The 16,826-nt window shown below is 37.4% G+C and overlaps 1 protein-coding gene and 1 long non-coding RNA gene across 6 annotated transcripts in view; one reads left to right on the plus strand and one right to left on the minus strand.

Moving 5' to 3' along the window:
• CAMSAP2 (calmodulin regulated spectrin associated protein family member 2) overlaps positions 1-11,673 on the plus strand; it is an 88,801-nt gene extending 77,128 nt beyond the window's left edge. For 2 of the 5 annotated variants that reach the window (XM_033000488.2, XM_033000490.2), the window contains 6 exons: positions 869-1,005; positions 1,581-1,801; positions 2,814-2,913; positions 4,924-5,039; positions 6,756-6,874; positions 8,361-11,673. In XM_033000488.2, coding sequence (XP_032856379.1) covers positions 869-1,005; positions 1,581-1,801; positions 2,814-2,913; positions 4,924-5,039; positions 6,756-6,874; positions 8,361-8,666 — 999 coding nt within the window. In that variant the 3' untranslated portion in view covers positions 8,667-11,673. The other 3 variants (XM_033000489.2, XM_033000492.2, XM_033000491.2) reach the window with 2 other exon arrangements.
• A 1,454-nt stretch (positions 11,674-13,127) lies between these two features.
• LOC116963507 lies at positions 13,128-16,788 on the minus strand. Its single transcript, XR_006164742.1, has 6 exons — positions 16,714-16,788; positions 16,149-16,354; positions 15,072-15,151; positions 14,708-14,995; positions 14,457-14,542; positions 13,128-13,722 (listed from the first exon to the last, which is right to left on the minus strand). It is a non-coding gene; the product is annotated as an uncharacterized LOC116963507 (long non-coding RNA).
• Between the last annotated feature and the right edge of the window lie 38 nt (positions 16,789-16,826).

Raw genomic sequence — 16,826 nt, forward strand, 5'->3', positions numbered from 1 at the left:
TGCCAGAGTACCCGTTTCCATGCATAGCTGTGGAAGAGTGCTTAGAGTTTTTGATGAGGAAGATGCATGCTCAATGTAAATTTATTTTTAACATAAGCTTTGGTGACCTTAATTAAGCATGCTCACATCTCACCCTCACTCCCCCATCCCAACCCCAAATTTAACTAAAAGTTTTTGAAGTACATAACAGCCTGCATATTTTAAAAAGCTGAATGTTTCCAAGCTGTACTTCGGAGAGCCTTTTTCCCTTTATTGTCTGGACTAAGAAAGTATAATCTTCCTATACTCCATGTTGAAGTTGGTGTTTGGGAGCACTCCCTGTTGTTTTATTAGAGAGTTATATTCAGACAGGCTTTTAACTGTAATGCACATTGTAAGAGAGGGGTCTAGACACTAAAAGCCATCAAGATTCTGAATTTCCATCTTGGAATACCCCAAAATCTTGTATCACGTATCTGAGATCTGCCTTGCTTGTCTGGAAGCATTCCGCAGTTCTAACAAAACACCTGGCTTGATCAGCAGAAGTTACTTCTATATGCTGCATACTTATTGCTTTTTGTGATAAATTACCTTCATCTCCATACCTGTAGAGTCTTCCGAAGCTGAATACAGAAATTTGCAGTGTGGAATCTTACTCTAAGCTGAAATTTTTCACTTAGTAAGTTTTCTCATATCAGTGTTGAATTTTGTGTTTGATTTAGGAAGGAAAAAATTACTTTATGAAAAGTTCAAATAGTGCAAAAGTATGTTAGGATATTGCAACTCAGCGTACAGAATTAAGTGTCTAATGACTTGGCAAATTCAGTTGCTGAATTTGGAGATCTAAATATTTTTGGGGTCCTTTTCCTTCAAATATTATGGCTCCTAGGATGATCAAAAGGCGGAAAATGATATGGCAATGAAACGAGCAGCATTACTGGAGAAGCGTTTGAGAAGGGAAAGAGAGACTCTGCTTCGAAAGCAGCAGCTGGAAGCAGAACTAGAACATAAGAAGGAAGAGACAAGGTAAAACTGCATGTCCTGATCCAAACAATCAGTAACGGTGAATATAAAAATGTCTGATTTAGTTAAAAGTGTAACTTCCATGTCAAAAAATTGAATCTTAATATCCAGGATATGTAATCCTAGAGCCAGATGTGCTGTGGACCCCAGCTGAAGACACATGCCAGCTGGTCCTGCCCCATCAGCAGGTGGCTTTAGTCTGTAGCTCAGACTCGGCCTACAAGCCCTGCCTGCCTGAGCGAGGCTCCTCGGAGCACTGCCCTGCCCTGCACTTCACGTTCTGAGGGAGAGCGTATCACTTGGAGCTTCTTCCTGCACAGATGCACACAATGCTCACTCAGTTACAGCAGTCAAGCTAATAAATGTGGTTTTGATTTTACTAGTAACAGTATCCTGGAAAATTTAAACTGTCTGAAAACTGTAAAAAAAGCAAGCTCCTCTTACTGATGTCCAAGAACTTCAAAGCTCCGAAAACCTGATGCCTGGGTTGTCCTCACTGTGCTAGCTAATTTGGAGAGTTTGTACTGCGGTTAATTTGGAGAGAGTGTACTGCTGAATTCTTTTGATAATTTTTTTAGGCGCAAAACAGAAGAAGAACGTCAGAAGAAGGAGGATGAACGAGCACGGCGAGAATTTATTAAGCAGGAATATATGAGAAGGAAACAATTGAAGCTTATGGAAGAAATGGATACTGTCATAAAGCCACGTTCCCTCTCAATCAAACAAAAAAAGCCACGTCCAAAATCTATTCATAGAGATCATATTGAATCACCTAAGACACCAATCAAAGGTCCACCAGGTAGCAAATGTTCATGTGGAAAAAGAGTCTGTTCATGCTAAAACACCAGCTTGGGTTTTGGTACTAACAAGCACGTGCATTTAATAGTGTCTTGTGCTAAATTGAAGCTGCACGTGACCAAACTGAAAAGCAAAATCTGCCAATAGAAATGATGAGTATCACCTGCTATGCATGCATGCATATATCAACAAAAAGGTTTACTGTGTGAAAACCCAGTGGAAGCACCAATGTGTGTTGCAAATTTCATGCACACCCATGTATTCTTCACTAATTTCTTCTTGCACCTGTAGAGCTAAGAATGAATAAAAGTTGGGAGATAAGAGATCGTTAAAATGGTGATTATAAGGTAAGACTACTTAAACTCCCACTTAATTCAGAAAAAAAAAAAGTTACTTTTATATTTCATGGTTTTTTTTCTGTTTTGCTTACCTACTGCTTGTATATTTATGAACATAGTAACACTCAACTATGTGGAACAGTTTACCGTTCTTTTAGATACCACATAACTGCAGTAATGACTGGAAGAAGTATTGCCAATTTACAATTAGAAAAAAGTAACAAGACTGCTCAGTGATCCTTTTTGTTAGAGCATTGTATAGCCTTGTTATTCTGCTGCATTTTCTCTAGCTGCTTCCCTCCATCTTCCAGTGTAATTTAAAGTATTCCTTTAACGCCTTCCAAGAATCCATCTCAAGCTTTAAATTCTCTTAAGCTCTTTCATGAGGACTTAACTAACTTTGACTGCATTCTATGATTTGCATACTGCCAATATTTCCATGTCCATGCTTCACATTAATGCTTATTCTGAGACCATCCCAGGTGGCTGCAAATGGCTGGGTGTCAGCAAGTGTTTAGATGAAGTGTGCCGCATATGCATGCAGGTATATCATGTGTGGGTGTAAGAGTCTTGTATATAAAAGCTCTTACCAACTTTCTGATGCTGGTGTTGGATCTAATGAACAGACTCTACTACCTGCATAGGTTTATAAGCCTTAACTTTGTTTTTATCCAGGTTCACAGCTTTATCGTGTTTTTTCAGTATCTAGTCTTTCATTGGCATCGCTGAATACAGGGGACAATGAGAGTGTGCAGTCAGGCAAGAGAACACCAAGGTAAAGCTAAAATAACCATTTTATTTAATAAAATTTGATAATCAGCTATGTAAAACTGGCATGAATTTTACAGAGGTCATGTATATGTTGTGTACTCCAATAGCAAGTATGTTTTCCTGAATTGAGATATTGATATAGTTTCCACAGTCAGATATTAGGAAACAAAGCCATGATCGTTTGTTTCAAAAATTTTACCAAGTAAACCAGTTGGGCAGCTATAAATGAGGTCAAAACAAAATGCTATTCACACAGCCTCTTTAATTTACCTGCTTGATTTAAGTCTCAACTTGTGGATATTTTATTAAACCTGTATGCTACGTGCAGCTACATAGCTTCTTTTATTTTTTTAACATAGAAGCTTCTTTTCTGTTTTTTACCCCTTAGCAGTTGTACAGGGAAGTATTAAATGTTCACTAGGACTTTGGCCTTCTCCAAACACATCAATCTCTTTTGCAATAAAAATCACCTGAAAATTAAATAAAAAGAGGTATAAATAACAGAAAATTCTTGATTTTTATATACAAAATCTATATTATATATCAGAGGAAAATTATTATTTCTAACTATTTAATTCTATTCAAATATTTTTTTCTATAGAAAAGAAATAGGGAAGAAAAGCAAACTAGGAAAGGGTATTTGATAAGGCATATTGCACATTATGATATCACGTCATGCTTTCATGGCCGTGATGCATTACTTATCAGCTCTGACATCCCTGCAGCTGGTTTCAATTGAGTTTTCAATTTCCTTGACGTCTTGAGAACCAACTTTCTGGTTATCACGTAAGAAAATTTAACAAAATGATCCAAATATCCTAACATTTCTTGTCATCTTTTATCAATTTTAACTGAGAGGGGGATTTCTTCCATCTATATTACCTATTAGAAAGGCATGATGTAGGTTATCTATGCAGACTTTACAGGAGATGACCCCTATCTATGTAGTTTCAGTTGTGCAGTGCTGTACCATGTTTGTAATTAATTCCTCTGGCTTTGGCTTTGATTTAGGGGGTTGAGACTTTTAAAACATGATAAAATTCACTACAAATTGCTGAAAGTAACAGTTGACAGACAGAATCTTTCCAGACCTATACTTTAACCTCTTCCTTGCATCAGAATTGTCTTTTGATGATCACACTGAGTGAATTTCAGTGATATCTCTGAGGTCTCCTTCAAACAGGTGCTGAACACAAAAGGCGAAGGATGTATTATAAATTGAGTTTTCATCTATAGCTGATTTTACTGGAAGTTAGCATGCAGATAAATGTTATTATAATACCACCTTTTTTCCTTATTCTTTGCTAGTAGTGCCTTTCTTCTCACTTAGAAAAGCTTTCTTTCCAAGCTGAAAGTTTGACTGGCTTTTGCAGTATCCACAATCAAAAAAAAACTTGAAGTATCTCATAATAATTTAAGAAAACATGACAATCTTGCTTAGACCTTTAAATGCAAAACTATTCATGTTTAAGTGCAGACACTGCCTGAAGAATTACAGTACCAGAAGTTACTGATGTGAAAACAGAAATTAGAAAGGAAATATTTTTGCCATCTTAAATGCATCAGTTCTCACTGCAAATTGTTGTAATGATAAGTATAAATTAACTATGTTTTTACTTCACATTCCTCATTCTATCAAGAACTGGTTTGTTTGCTCTATGAGATAACATTGTTTTGCCAGTACCAATGTAAAAGTAATCCAAATTACCACATAGTAGTAATATTCCACAGCCTAGAATATCTATTAGGTTTCTATCCCTCAGATACAGCCCAAAAATTTACTACCATCCACCTTACTTAACTACCAACTTCTTGCATCACTCAAAATCATTTATACAGAACATGAACTCAGTTACCACGTAATTTCTTATGTAAATATTGTGCATTTAAGTTTATAGTGTACAATTCCAATAACTGTGTTCTTCCTTAGTACAGTTTGCCTTCCTTTCATAGTACAAGGCTTCTCTGCTGAATATTGTAAATTTTTTTAATAGATTTTTAAATTAATGTTTAGGTCTGAGTCTGTGGAAGGTTTCTTATCTCCAAGTCGCTGTGGTAGTCGTAATGGAGAAAAAGATTGGGAAAATGCATCTACAACTTCATCAGTTGCCTCTGCTACAGAATACACAGGTCGGTAGCAACAAAATTCAGAAAACTACCTGGCTATTAGTGGTTCTATGCATGAAAAATTTTCAATTATCTTTATATGGCTTCCTGAAACTTGATTGAGGATGCTTTCATAGAAACGTTACCTTCACCTCCTTTAAAAGAGATGGTAATAATACAGGGTTCAAATTTTAAATCTGAAATAAAAGGACTGACTCGGTGGCATTTGTGATAACCAGAATAAACTGCAATTAGGCTCAGAACGGCAAATGGGCTCACAGATCACTGTGCACTTCAGTAGCCTCTCTAGCAAGGCAAGAGCAGTTGAAATTGAAGCTCAATTTAAAATAGAGTTACAAAAAGCAAAAACCAAATTTCAACAGGAAAAAGTCTGTGTTGTAGTAATGTGAATTTAAATATTCTTCACCCTTTGTTTCCAAACAGATCCGTTGTCATTTACTAAAAACTTTACAATTTGACTTCTAATTCTGTATTACATCACGAATCAAAAAATAATGGTATCTTCTTTCCTTTTCTCCAAATATGCGGCACGTGATGCTGCAAAGACCTTGCAATCATCAAGATTATAAAAAACTCCATTTTTGCCCACCTAATAGCACTTTCATAAAGAGTAAAATAACATTGCATATTTTTGATAATTTTTTAGGGAGATTGGGTTTGATTGATGGGCCTGCACAGCTTTGTCTGTGCTGGTAAGTGTTTGTTTTGAAAATCATCTTACCTCCTTTCCGCTGAAATGACTACAGTCAGGAAAGGCAAAGTGTTCATTCGGAAAATCAGAAAGTATTTACTTGGTTTTGAATTGTGAAACTTCAGTCAGTTTGTGCCACATGCATGTCAAATTTAATTATAGAAGGGATAGCAAGACTTTGCCTGAGTGGTCTTGCTGAGTTTTCTCCTGAAGACTCATTTTACTGAAGACCATCTTTTAATGACCATCAGTGCACAGCGTATTTTTAAATGAAGGAATACACAGTTCCAAGGAATTGAACAGAAGGGTTTTTTAATATCTTTACTCTGTCAGTCAGATTTCATACAGTTTTTTGGGGTCAATTCTAGGCTTTTTTCTCAAAGCATAGACAAACAGATTTAATTTTAAATTTAATTGGTAACTGCCTGTATGTTATGGTCCTTTCAAAGACTCAGAATCGGTACTTAATTGCTTGTTTTTTCAAATGGTCTTGATGAAAGTACGCATGTATTTCAGAAATTAAAACAGAAGAGATTTCTCCTTCAACCAGATTGAATCAAGTCTTCTTAGAGACAGAATAACCTGACAGGTGTCAGGCTAGATCTTATATCTTTGATTTTGTGTAAAATATATCTGTAATTCCAATGTGGGTAGGCTACAGTTACTGTAAGCACTGCCTTAGTTTCACTGTTATACTTCTCCTGGACCACTGAAATTTTGGTTAGAAAATGCCAAATGTTTTCTTGCTCATTGAAAAGGTCCTCTGAGAGAAAATATATTTATCAAGACTGCCAATAATAATGATTTAGTAATGAAAGACACATTTGTAAGCAAATTCAGTAACAGCTGAAAGAATTACATTTTACTTGTTTATGAAGTTTGTGGTCTCTAGCCTAGTTCTATTTTATTCCTGGACTTGTATTTTTATGCATGCAAAAGATCCATAGCAGAAGTACTTTACAGCATTTAAAGTAATTCATTGTTGGCTTACTGATTAACTTAGCTGATCTGTCATTGCTCCTCCATAGGACCAAAGCTGTTCAAAGAACCCAGTGCTAAATCCAATAAGTATATAATTCAGAATGCACTGGCACATTGCTGCTTGGCTGGAAAAGTAAATGAAGGACAAAAGAAAAAGATACTGGAGGTAAGGGTATTTTTCCCCTAAAAAAGCAACATCTGTGTCTAACCAGAGTCGGGCACTAGGGAGATACTCAAGTACACCTGCAAATATCAAAAGCAATCTTCTGAGGTTATACCAGCTCATAGGGAAAGGCTTGAGTACCTTCTGTGACTTGCTTCCTGGGTAGACAGAAAGGTTCTCTAGTACTGTAGCAGCAAGAGCTGTTGCCTTGTGCATGCAGCACAGGAAGCTGAATTAATTGACATGTTAATTGATAGTTACGGCTTGCTTAGTGTGGGAACTTCAGTATAATTTGCTAGCAAACTTGTTGTCCCTAACATGAAAAACAACCATCGTATACACACAGATCCTTTGATTGGGAACTTCAGAACAAAAGCACAGCTTTCTCACAAACAGAAAGAACTGAAATACATCCCTCTTACGCTTTTTTCCAGGTTCCAGGCAGTAGGGCAAATTGAGGACTTTCTTCTACAGAAAGGTGCCTTCCAGCCTTTTCTCTAAAGCTAGCAAAACCTTCCTGAAGGTGCACAAATACTGTAAGGGTGAAGACTCAGGGACCAGTGTGTTTCCATGCAAAAGGAGTAACATGGAGTCTGAGGGTTGAGAGTAATGGGACTGTTCCTTTTACCAACTGTGACAAATTTGACAGATTGAATAGATCAAAGAACACAGGTGCTTGGAATCTGGATTTAATTCCTTTTCCAGAATAAATTTCATGACAGTATTTCTTGCCCTTTCTTCTCTTAATAATTCTTCTGCATTCATGTTTAGATGCTGCCTTCTCTGTCTTTCCAGCTCCTTTTTGGAAATAACAAGTGAGAAATCAAGACAGCCTCTTTCAGTTCAAGTAACTGGCAGCAAAATAGCCCCCAGAAATCCCAGGAACGAACAGCTGTAAAAAGGTGCAGCATATGTTACTTGGTAGAAGCTGTACATGCTCAGGGCACATGTCCCATAGAAGTTGTGTTGAGTGGAAAAGGAATTGAAGATTTCATCAAATAAAGAGCCTTTGCTTAATACACTTCAACTGCCTTTATGTTTTGACCAAGCTTGAATTGATTTAGGGATGACTGAAACCCGATTTTAGAACTGGAGGATCTTGCAGGCACATCTAGAGAGATCTAAATTTCCTGTTCCCACACTTGCAACTACTAAACCTGCTTGATGAAATGGATCAAAGAATTTTTATTTGATCTACAAACAATTTGTTAGGACATCTGTTCTTGAGGTACAACTAAATAAATACAACTGAAATTGTCTAAGTAAATAAGGTTTTGCCTGAGAAAGATAGCTACCTTATCAAAATTCAGATAGGTGAAGCTTAGCAAATTCTAGTGATTGAAAATAAGGTCTTTTAGTGGACGGAGTTAGACATAAGTTTCAGCTCTGGTAAAAAACAAATTCAAAATGGCAATCCAATGATTTTGAATGTTTTCTAACAACAAAGCAATATTAATATTGTGAATCTTTTTCTTTCTTTCTTTTAAAGGAAATGGAAAAATCCGATGCCAATAATTTCTTAATCTTGTTCCGGGATTCAGGCTGCCAGTTCAGATCTCTGTATACATACTGCCCTGATACTGAAGAAATCAATAAATTAACAGGAATAGGTCCAAAATCTATCACAAAGAAAATGATAGAGGGACTGTATAAATACAACTCTGACAGGAAGCAATTTAGCCACATACCTGCTAAAACTTTGTCTGCCAGTGTTGATGCAATTACCATTCACAGCCATTTGTGGCAAACCAAGAGACCAGTAACTCCTAAGAAACTTTTACCCACCAAGGCATAGTAGACGGGAAAAAATTTGCTTCAGACAATTATGATAAAACTTGCACTTCATCTTTACTGCCTATAGGAAATAGATTTCTAGTTGCCAACAAGACTCTTAGAACTTAAAACTGGACACCAAGTTTTATTATCATGTCCAACTGGAATGTAAACAGTGTTTAGGAGTGCAGAAGATAATTGCTTAGGTGAATAACTATGAGTGATTACAGAAATGTTGACTTGTGTGGAGATTTATATGTGCTAATACAATATATAGAGTATATATGCTCTGTATTTTGATTAGATACACTGAAGCACTGAATGTTCCTCTTTAGTGACTCAAACTACATTTTTTTACATCTGTTGCCTTATATGTTTGTATTTGTGCTTGTCTTGGAATATTTTTTTTCTTTCACTAAAGAAATACTTCTTAATATTCTCAATACCATTGAACTTTGCATACTGACTTACAGTAGGGACTAAATATACGTTGTATGTCACTGAAGAACAGCTGAATGGGTCTGTTCTGCAAGATCCTTATTGTGTGCTGTGAGAAAATCAAGATTAATTTCCCTGAGTATTTATTATTCTTTTTCAATTAAATAATACTGATTTGCTTATAGACTAAACAGTAAAGGAAAAACCTTTGAACTGCTTGAAGTTTCCTTCAAATTAACTATTTAACAACTCAGGGTATAGTTATGCAATGCAGTTACTCCTGTTTTGGTAAGTTACCATCTGAGATGGAATGACTGACCATGTGCATGTTCATAATACCATTAAAATGCAAAGTAAAAAGACTTGGTAGACCTCTGAAACAGTTTAAGCAAATGTGCATTATTTTGCATTGTTGCAGATGAAGCATGAGCACACGGTCAGGTATTGCTTCTCCAAGGAAGGAATAGGATCCCGTGAAACATTCAGAACTAGATCCCTGATGTTGGCTTGACAGAACACTAATATTCAGAAGAATCATAGATTTCACTAAGTCACAGGTCTTTCAGAAGTCATGTATCTAACACCCAATGATTTTAAGATCCAGGCCACTGTCTGTTCTTCTTGCCTTCAGGTCTGCCAGCTCAGACTTAAATCAATTTTCTAGGGAAGAGACATCTGATAAGAATTGTCAGTGTGTCTTAATAAATTGTTTTCTTGACACAAACTAACAGATTGTCTTGTGACACTTTGCCACATGTATTTAAAACCACTAAAAAGCCTAAATGACATTTCAATAAATTTGTAATATGACCATTTAGAAAAACAAACTCTAGGCATATTTCAGTATTAGTTATAAAGGGCTGCATTTTATTTCAAAACAGTGTTTGATTATTTTGTAGATCACTATTCCGTTTCAGTGTTTGCTTCTCTTACAATTTGCTTTTAACATAGCACTGTTCTGAAGAAAAAAAAAAAAAAAACAACAAAAAAAAAACTACAAACTTGAAGCCTCCCCTAAATCTGTGGCTATTTTGATAATATACACCAGAGGATTTGCTGGGGGAAAAAAATCTCATTCTCAGGAAAAGACTTGAATGATTTGTGATTCTGTTCTGTTTCAGTGTTGTGACAACTACGTTAACATAAGACAGTATTGTGCTATAACTATGTAGTCCATTCTGTTTCATGGGGAGACTAAAACTATGTTCATATTTCTCTCATTAAACTGCTTTGAGAGAAACTATGCCTCACTACTATGATGTACTCATTTACTTATATAAAAGATGCACAGGAATGAGATGTCATTAAGCAGTTTAGAACAGTACTTTTTTTAAATTATTATAAGGCCTTAGGCATCAATGCATTTGGGTTATAAACATTTTCTCAAAAATGCTGTCAGTTTTACTGTAATTTATGTTCTTATATTTATGTATATTTGTTAAAACTGTAAAAAAAAAAAAGAAAAAACACTTTAAAATACATGTTTAATATGTATGTGGCTCAAAACTATTTGTGGTTAGCTGATTCCTACTGTTTGCATGTATATCACCAGGATATGTAACTCTTATATTTCAAGTGTATACATATTGTGTATATAGGATATAAATAATATTAAAAAAGGGGAAAGAGGGTTTGCACATTCTGCCTGTTAGACAGTTCCTACAAATACCACTGTAGGAACATCTTGAATAACAATATGAAACTGTGTATAATATACAGTGATTCAAGAAACCAGGAGGTTAGAATTAACTGATACACATATGGTGAATAACTTCAAAAGAAGTTTTATCATGGGAGGCTTTTTATTTCTAAAATCTGTACTATGATTTAACTGAAGATTTGCGACACCATAAAGACACACACATCAATCTAATCAAAGTGAGCTTAAATACATGACAGGAATTCTTTGAGTCATTTTAAATGTATCTGAGTGTATTATGAAATTTGCATTTGTCAACAGGTTGAAGATTTGTGCAATGTCTAAAAGTAGAATGTGAATAATGCAGTTGAAAATTTCATTGCTCGCCGTATAAAGTTTTACTTAATACAGGAAAAGTAAAGCTAGATACGCTTTTCCTTTTTAAGCCTGCAAATTTTCTAATTACAGTGGATCTTTGGTTGGGATCATGTTTAAAAAAAGAAACAAAAAAATTAAAAAAAAAAAAAAAAAAAAAAGGAAGCTTTCCATAAAGGCCAGTATTTATCACTGACCTTTTCAGAACACACTGGTGCTTTCATCAGGGGTATTATTATTGTTGCTACAACTGAATTGCCAAACTCTCGTCTTAGTTTTTGGAGCAAAATTTCATATTCTAACAGTCATAACAGCTACTGAATTTTTTTTTTTAATGTTAGTATGACTGTTAGTTTTTATTATTTGGCTGTTTAAAGCCAAATTCAGCTATTTAATTATGATTTAATGGGCACTGTTGAAAAATGTACAGTGTATTGTGTGCTTACTTGTCCACTTCTATGGAGCATAGCTTCCATATTTTTTTCAAATGCTGTGCTGTAAAATATTGTCATTGCTACTTATGTGGTACAATGTAGTTTTTTCCTTTCATTTAAATAAAAGCATGGCACCAAAAGAACATTTTTTGTTTTCTTGCTTACATCTAAATATAAACTGAAGCTATAAAAGTTCATATTAATGTTTAAATCTTGTTTCTTCTCATATTTCAGCAACACAGAAATTGTAGAAAATATGCACCATTTTTGTTTCTCCTTTCATTTGCCACTGTTTGTGTTCTCACATGTAATTTAGCCTTCTGATGTTATCACAGGGAGGCTATTTGAAGAACTAGGCTTCTCATTTCGTTCTTGAGGACAACATGGTGTTACCCTCTTCAGAAGTGAGTTTCACAGTTGCGAGTCACCTGATAAACCCCTGTACTCTGGTTAGCTTCCACTGTTCCAAAATGATAGAAACTTACTGGTGGGGGTAATAGAATTGCTTCAGAAGGGAAGGTTTATCAAGATGAACTGAAGTCTTCTCTTTATCAGGACAGCTAATAAACAATATGACTTCTAGTGAAATAACTTGTACTAGTTAGTGATGCAGTCTTGAACAGAAATAGTATCCAAAAAATAAAGCCTCTCTTACAGATTTGTACATTAGCAGTTTTTTCCAGTCCAAATCATGCCTTTTTTGAGGTTTTGTGTTGTCCTGCTGGGTTGCAGAGTAGGAGCAAGGACTTGCTGGAAGGGGACACGACATTGCTGCAGTGTCAACAGGCAGACTGAATTGTTGGGGTAACTTACGCAGGCAAAGACTCTCTAAAATTCAGAGCTATTCAGAGGGCAGCTTAAAGAATACAGGATATCTGATAGTAGGGCTTTTAGTACCGAATTGAAAACTAAAGTGGATGAAAATGAATAGCCCTCCCTCCTCCCCCCAAAAGCGGTTATTTGTCAGCCAGCTCAGTCAGTTCCCTGTACAGCATCACAAACAGCCTGACACAAGCAAGGAATTATGTTGGAACACAAACACCCAGTTGCACTCAGTAAAGCTATTTTGCAGGGGCAAGTCCAGCTCAAAATTGTCATCTATGAACAGCCTTTGTGCAGACGGGCTATTAGAACAGACTTCACTTTCTCTGTCCCTCAGCAAGTAACACCATACTTGAGAAATTTCAGATCACGTCCTGGTTGATTTGATAGACTATGACTCTACTGTGTGTCTGAATGTGTACAGAATTTGTGAATCAAAATTTGTACTGCTGTGGGATCCCGTACAGAGATCTGGTATCACCAACTGCAGAACAATCACCTCGGTTTCACCTGGAACCTAAGCTTTTGGATTGGTCACCACATAGAGGTGATGTAAAAACTAGCTTTGTTTCTCAAATCCAGCTGTACTGATCAGGCTTAGATGTCCATGTCTTTTTTCCAACAACTTCATAAACTAATAAAGACACAGCTTTGTAAGGACCCAACCTTTAACCACTTACGTCTTTTCAAATAACAAATTAGCATTTCTTTGCTGTCTTGTTACTAATTAATGAGCTGAATAAGCAGTTTGAAGAAAAGTGGCTATAACATTCTATCTTGAGAGCCACAGCCCTTTATGTCTGCTTTTATATTTTCTAATTGATTAAAAAATTAAAACCAACAACAAAAAAAACCCACACAAATTATCTTATTCCAGGCACAAATGGCAGAAAAAAATAAGTATTTTTAACATACACAGCATCTTTTTTCATTTATAAGCAATTTGTTCTTGAAAGCAAACTATTTCATTTAGGAAAAGACATGTGAAGTATGCGTATACATACGTATAAATGCACAGATAACTACACAAATATTTTTAGACTTACTTGCTTACACACAGATGTAAAAAGGAATACACTTTATTTATATATCCCCAGCAAAGAGTTAAATATGGTAGTGAAGATACTCTAGCTAATTTCCTTCTAGCAAGAAAGAAAAGCAGCTACCTTGTCTGTTTTACACTGGGAACTACTGGTCTTTGTAAGAGACTGTGAAACAACATACAACATGCGTTTAGGAGCTCAGTACAAACTCTTTGGGAGGTGGAGTTCTTAACACCAGGCTTTTCACCAGATTTCTCAATTCAAGGATAACGCAGATGGACAGTAGACAGAACTGCCTTTGATCAGAAAAGCTGGTATCAACTTGGACTTCAGGAAAGGAGAGAAAACAGTAGAAAGTTAAGCATTCCACTGAAAAATGTTATTTAAGATTTTTTTCAGACTCTTATTCAACATTACAAACAACTGGATGTATATAATACTTACAAGTAAGTAATTCATTAGGCATTGACAAATTTGTTAAGATACTGAAAGAATTTTTTTCACGTAAGATGTGTTTAAGTTTTCAGGTAACAGTATGCGAACTTCATGGAGACATACAAAGCATAGTATTTGTAGGCATTTTTATGTCACTTAATCTGTTAATAGAGCTTTGCAGAAAGACTAAAAGCTAATATGAAGCTTTCCATTAAGGCAGCTCTGTTTGATCCTTTCTACATCATCACTGATCTAAATGTCTGCATTACCAGACCTGGCAAGGACCCACAAGCCTGCAATTACTTGAATTACCTGAAGCCAGATTATACTTTGGCTCAGTATTTTTCTCACTTAAACTACCTGAAACTGGAGCTATGATGCTGACATAAACAAGTCTATAGATTATGCAAGAATTTTGCTGAATTGTCATGCCGAAGTTCTGGAAATCCTTTCTTGAAATGAGTGAAAACTGTTTCCAGAACTAATGTTTTAAACAGAATGTCCTGGTAAACATAGTATAAAATATACAGAGTAGAACAGCTCTGTTACAATGACTAAAAATCGGGGGGTTGGCCCATTTTTATGATAACAGCACAAAGATGCTTTGCACAAACTGCTGGACTTACCTGGCAGATGTTGTGCAAGGTTAGCTCAGGGGAATAAATCTAACACACCCAGCCCTGCTGACATTGTCTGTGGCCACCTGTAGCATCTGTAAAATAGTCACACAATTACTATTTTATTTTCTGAAGCATTCCAAGAACAGACTGCAGTGCCCGGTCTTGTCACTAGGCAAGCAGAACTCCTCCTCTACTAATCCTGATTTTCAAGCTCTCTAAAGCCCACACCCAACAGCATTGCTATTCATGGGAGTTACCTTCTTTGCAATAATGACTGGGTAGTTGAAAGCAAGCTGAGACCATCCCAAAGACATCTCTCCATGCCTGAGTAAAAAGTTATGAACAAGCAGAAAACGGGGTCTTCCATCTGCCCTTTTCCAATAGGATGCAGATATCTTCTCCAAGTATTTAAGAGTAGTATGACTGCCCTCCATAGCAGGTGCATGAAGCAGCGCTACCTATTCTTCCGTGAACAGATACGTGGTTCTTGGAATCTCTTTCCAAACTATAGGAATTTGCTACTTCCTTGTCAAGGGCCGGATATTCTGAGCAGGAAACAGAATAATTTTAAATTCAGATTTTACTCTTCCTTTTGAGTCTATAACTGGGGAGAAGCTTTACCTTTTTTTCATCCTGAAACTCTTGCCCTCCAGAGATACAGTCTCACAGATTTCATCTTGGGACCTCCACTGGAAACAAAGCTATTGCACAAAAGACCACAGTAACACCACTGTAAAATCAAGATTAAATTTCAAAGCATAGGCATGTTTACCTAGTGTTTTGTTTAAAATTGATTTATCCAAGTGTATGTTCAGCAAAGTTATGCATACAGCTTTATTTAGACAATTAAAGCCATCTTGTTTTTCCACACTCCCCCTGATTTATCGTCTCCATTATATCATCTGCACTGGGAAACCATTTCATTTCTATAATTATGTGTTCTATTAATCACTGCCTCCAAAGGCAACAAAGCAACAAGCGATATCTTTGTACGTAAGCAGAAGGATTCAGTGTCTCACTAGAGAATTGAGCTTCCTGCGATGTGATGCTGGGACTTGAGCGTGGCAGGAGGAACCATCAGGTTCCCTGTTCCTCCTTGCCCGTTCCTGGCAGTCACTGCCGGGCAGCCGGGCGGCATGCCTCCCCTCACTCGACAGCCTTCAGGACACTTCTCTGTGCCTTTTTAGAAAGAGAGAGAATACCAGGACTCCACCCTGCCCTTCAGCTGATCCTCAGCAAAAGTTTGCAAGCAGACTTGAATTCACTGTGGATTTTAACATTTTTAACTGTCAGTGTGACACAGAATCCAGTTCAGCTTCAGTTACATCCCTGACAACCTTCCCTGGACCTCTGATGCGTCACACATACACACATACATAGTTAAAAAAAAAAAAAAATAAAATCGGGAGTGTGCTATGTTCTTTGTCAGAAAGCTGTCACCATCTCCATTTTGTCAAGGCCTGCCAGTGCACTGCTGCACGCACACTGGGGTTTTGTCCAAGTGCTCTACTGGCATTTTAACATGATTTTGTGTATCTCATCTCCCAGCTATATTTAAACACAGAGAAAGCTTATTAACTGTTCACCTTGATAATTCTTAGATGCCATAATTCTCTGACAATTACAAAAATACATTAAATGTAACCAAATGTCAAAATAAACGTAAATACATCATCATAAAATATAACATGTGCATACCTACAATTTCTGTAAAGCATGCGTTCTTTCCACAACGGTCTCAAGAAGCTGAAAACAGCGAAAACATACTAAAAAAATCCGAGGCTGGCGTGAAATGTAGCAGCACCTCACGCAGTAACTGAAGGTGTTGCCAACAAGCCATAAGCCTCCGCCGCATGAGCAAAGGCAATACCGTCGTGGCAGGGGGCGGTGGCCGGCTGGCAGTCCTAATCAAAAGGGGAAGAAAGCGCATCTGCTCTGCATTTATTGTGTGATTTATTTTTTTTTTTTTAGAGGGGGGGGGGTGGGGGGGGGTGGGGTGTCGGGAATCGCCTGGGCCGCAGAACCACTCGTGTGTCCCTGACGGCTCGGCCAGGCCGGCCCCGAGGGGCCGGGGCTGAGGGAGCCCCGCGCCATTTAGGAGTTGTTCCCAAAGCGCCCCTCCCCGTCAGCAGCCCCTCAGCGAGCCCACCGGGGGTCGGGCGCGGAGCCGCCGCGGAGTTTCGCGGCTCAGCCCGCAGTTACCGGGGCTGGAAGCTGCGGCCCCGCCGGCTCCGCCGCCCCGCCCCGCCCCTCCCGCGGTTACCTCAGGAGCGGGGGAAGGAGGGAGGGCGCGGCCGGTCCCCGCCGGTACTGCCGGCCCCGGCGGGCGAAGGCCGGCCCCGCCGCTAACAAAGCGAGCCCCACCCCAGCGCGGCG

Source organism: Tyto alba, unplaced genomic scaffold, assembly GCF_018691265.1.
Source record: "Tyto alba isolate M040663 unplaced genomic scaffold, T.alba_DEE_v4.0 Super-Scaffold_1000006, whole genome shotgun sequence".
Lineage (NCBI taxonomy): Eukaryota > Metazoa > Chordata > Aves > Strigiformes > Tytonidae > Tyto > Tyto alba.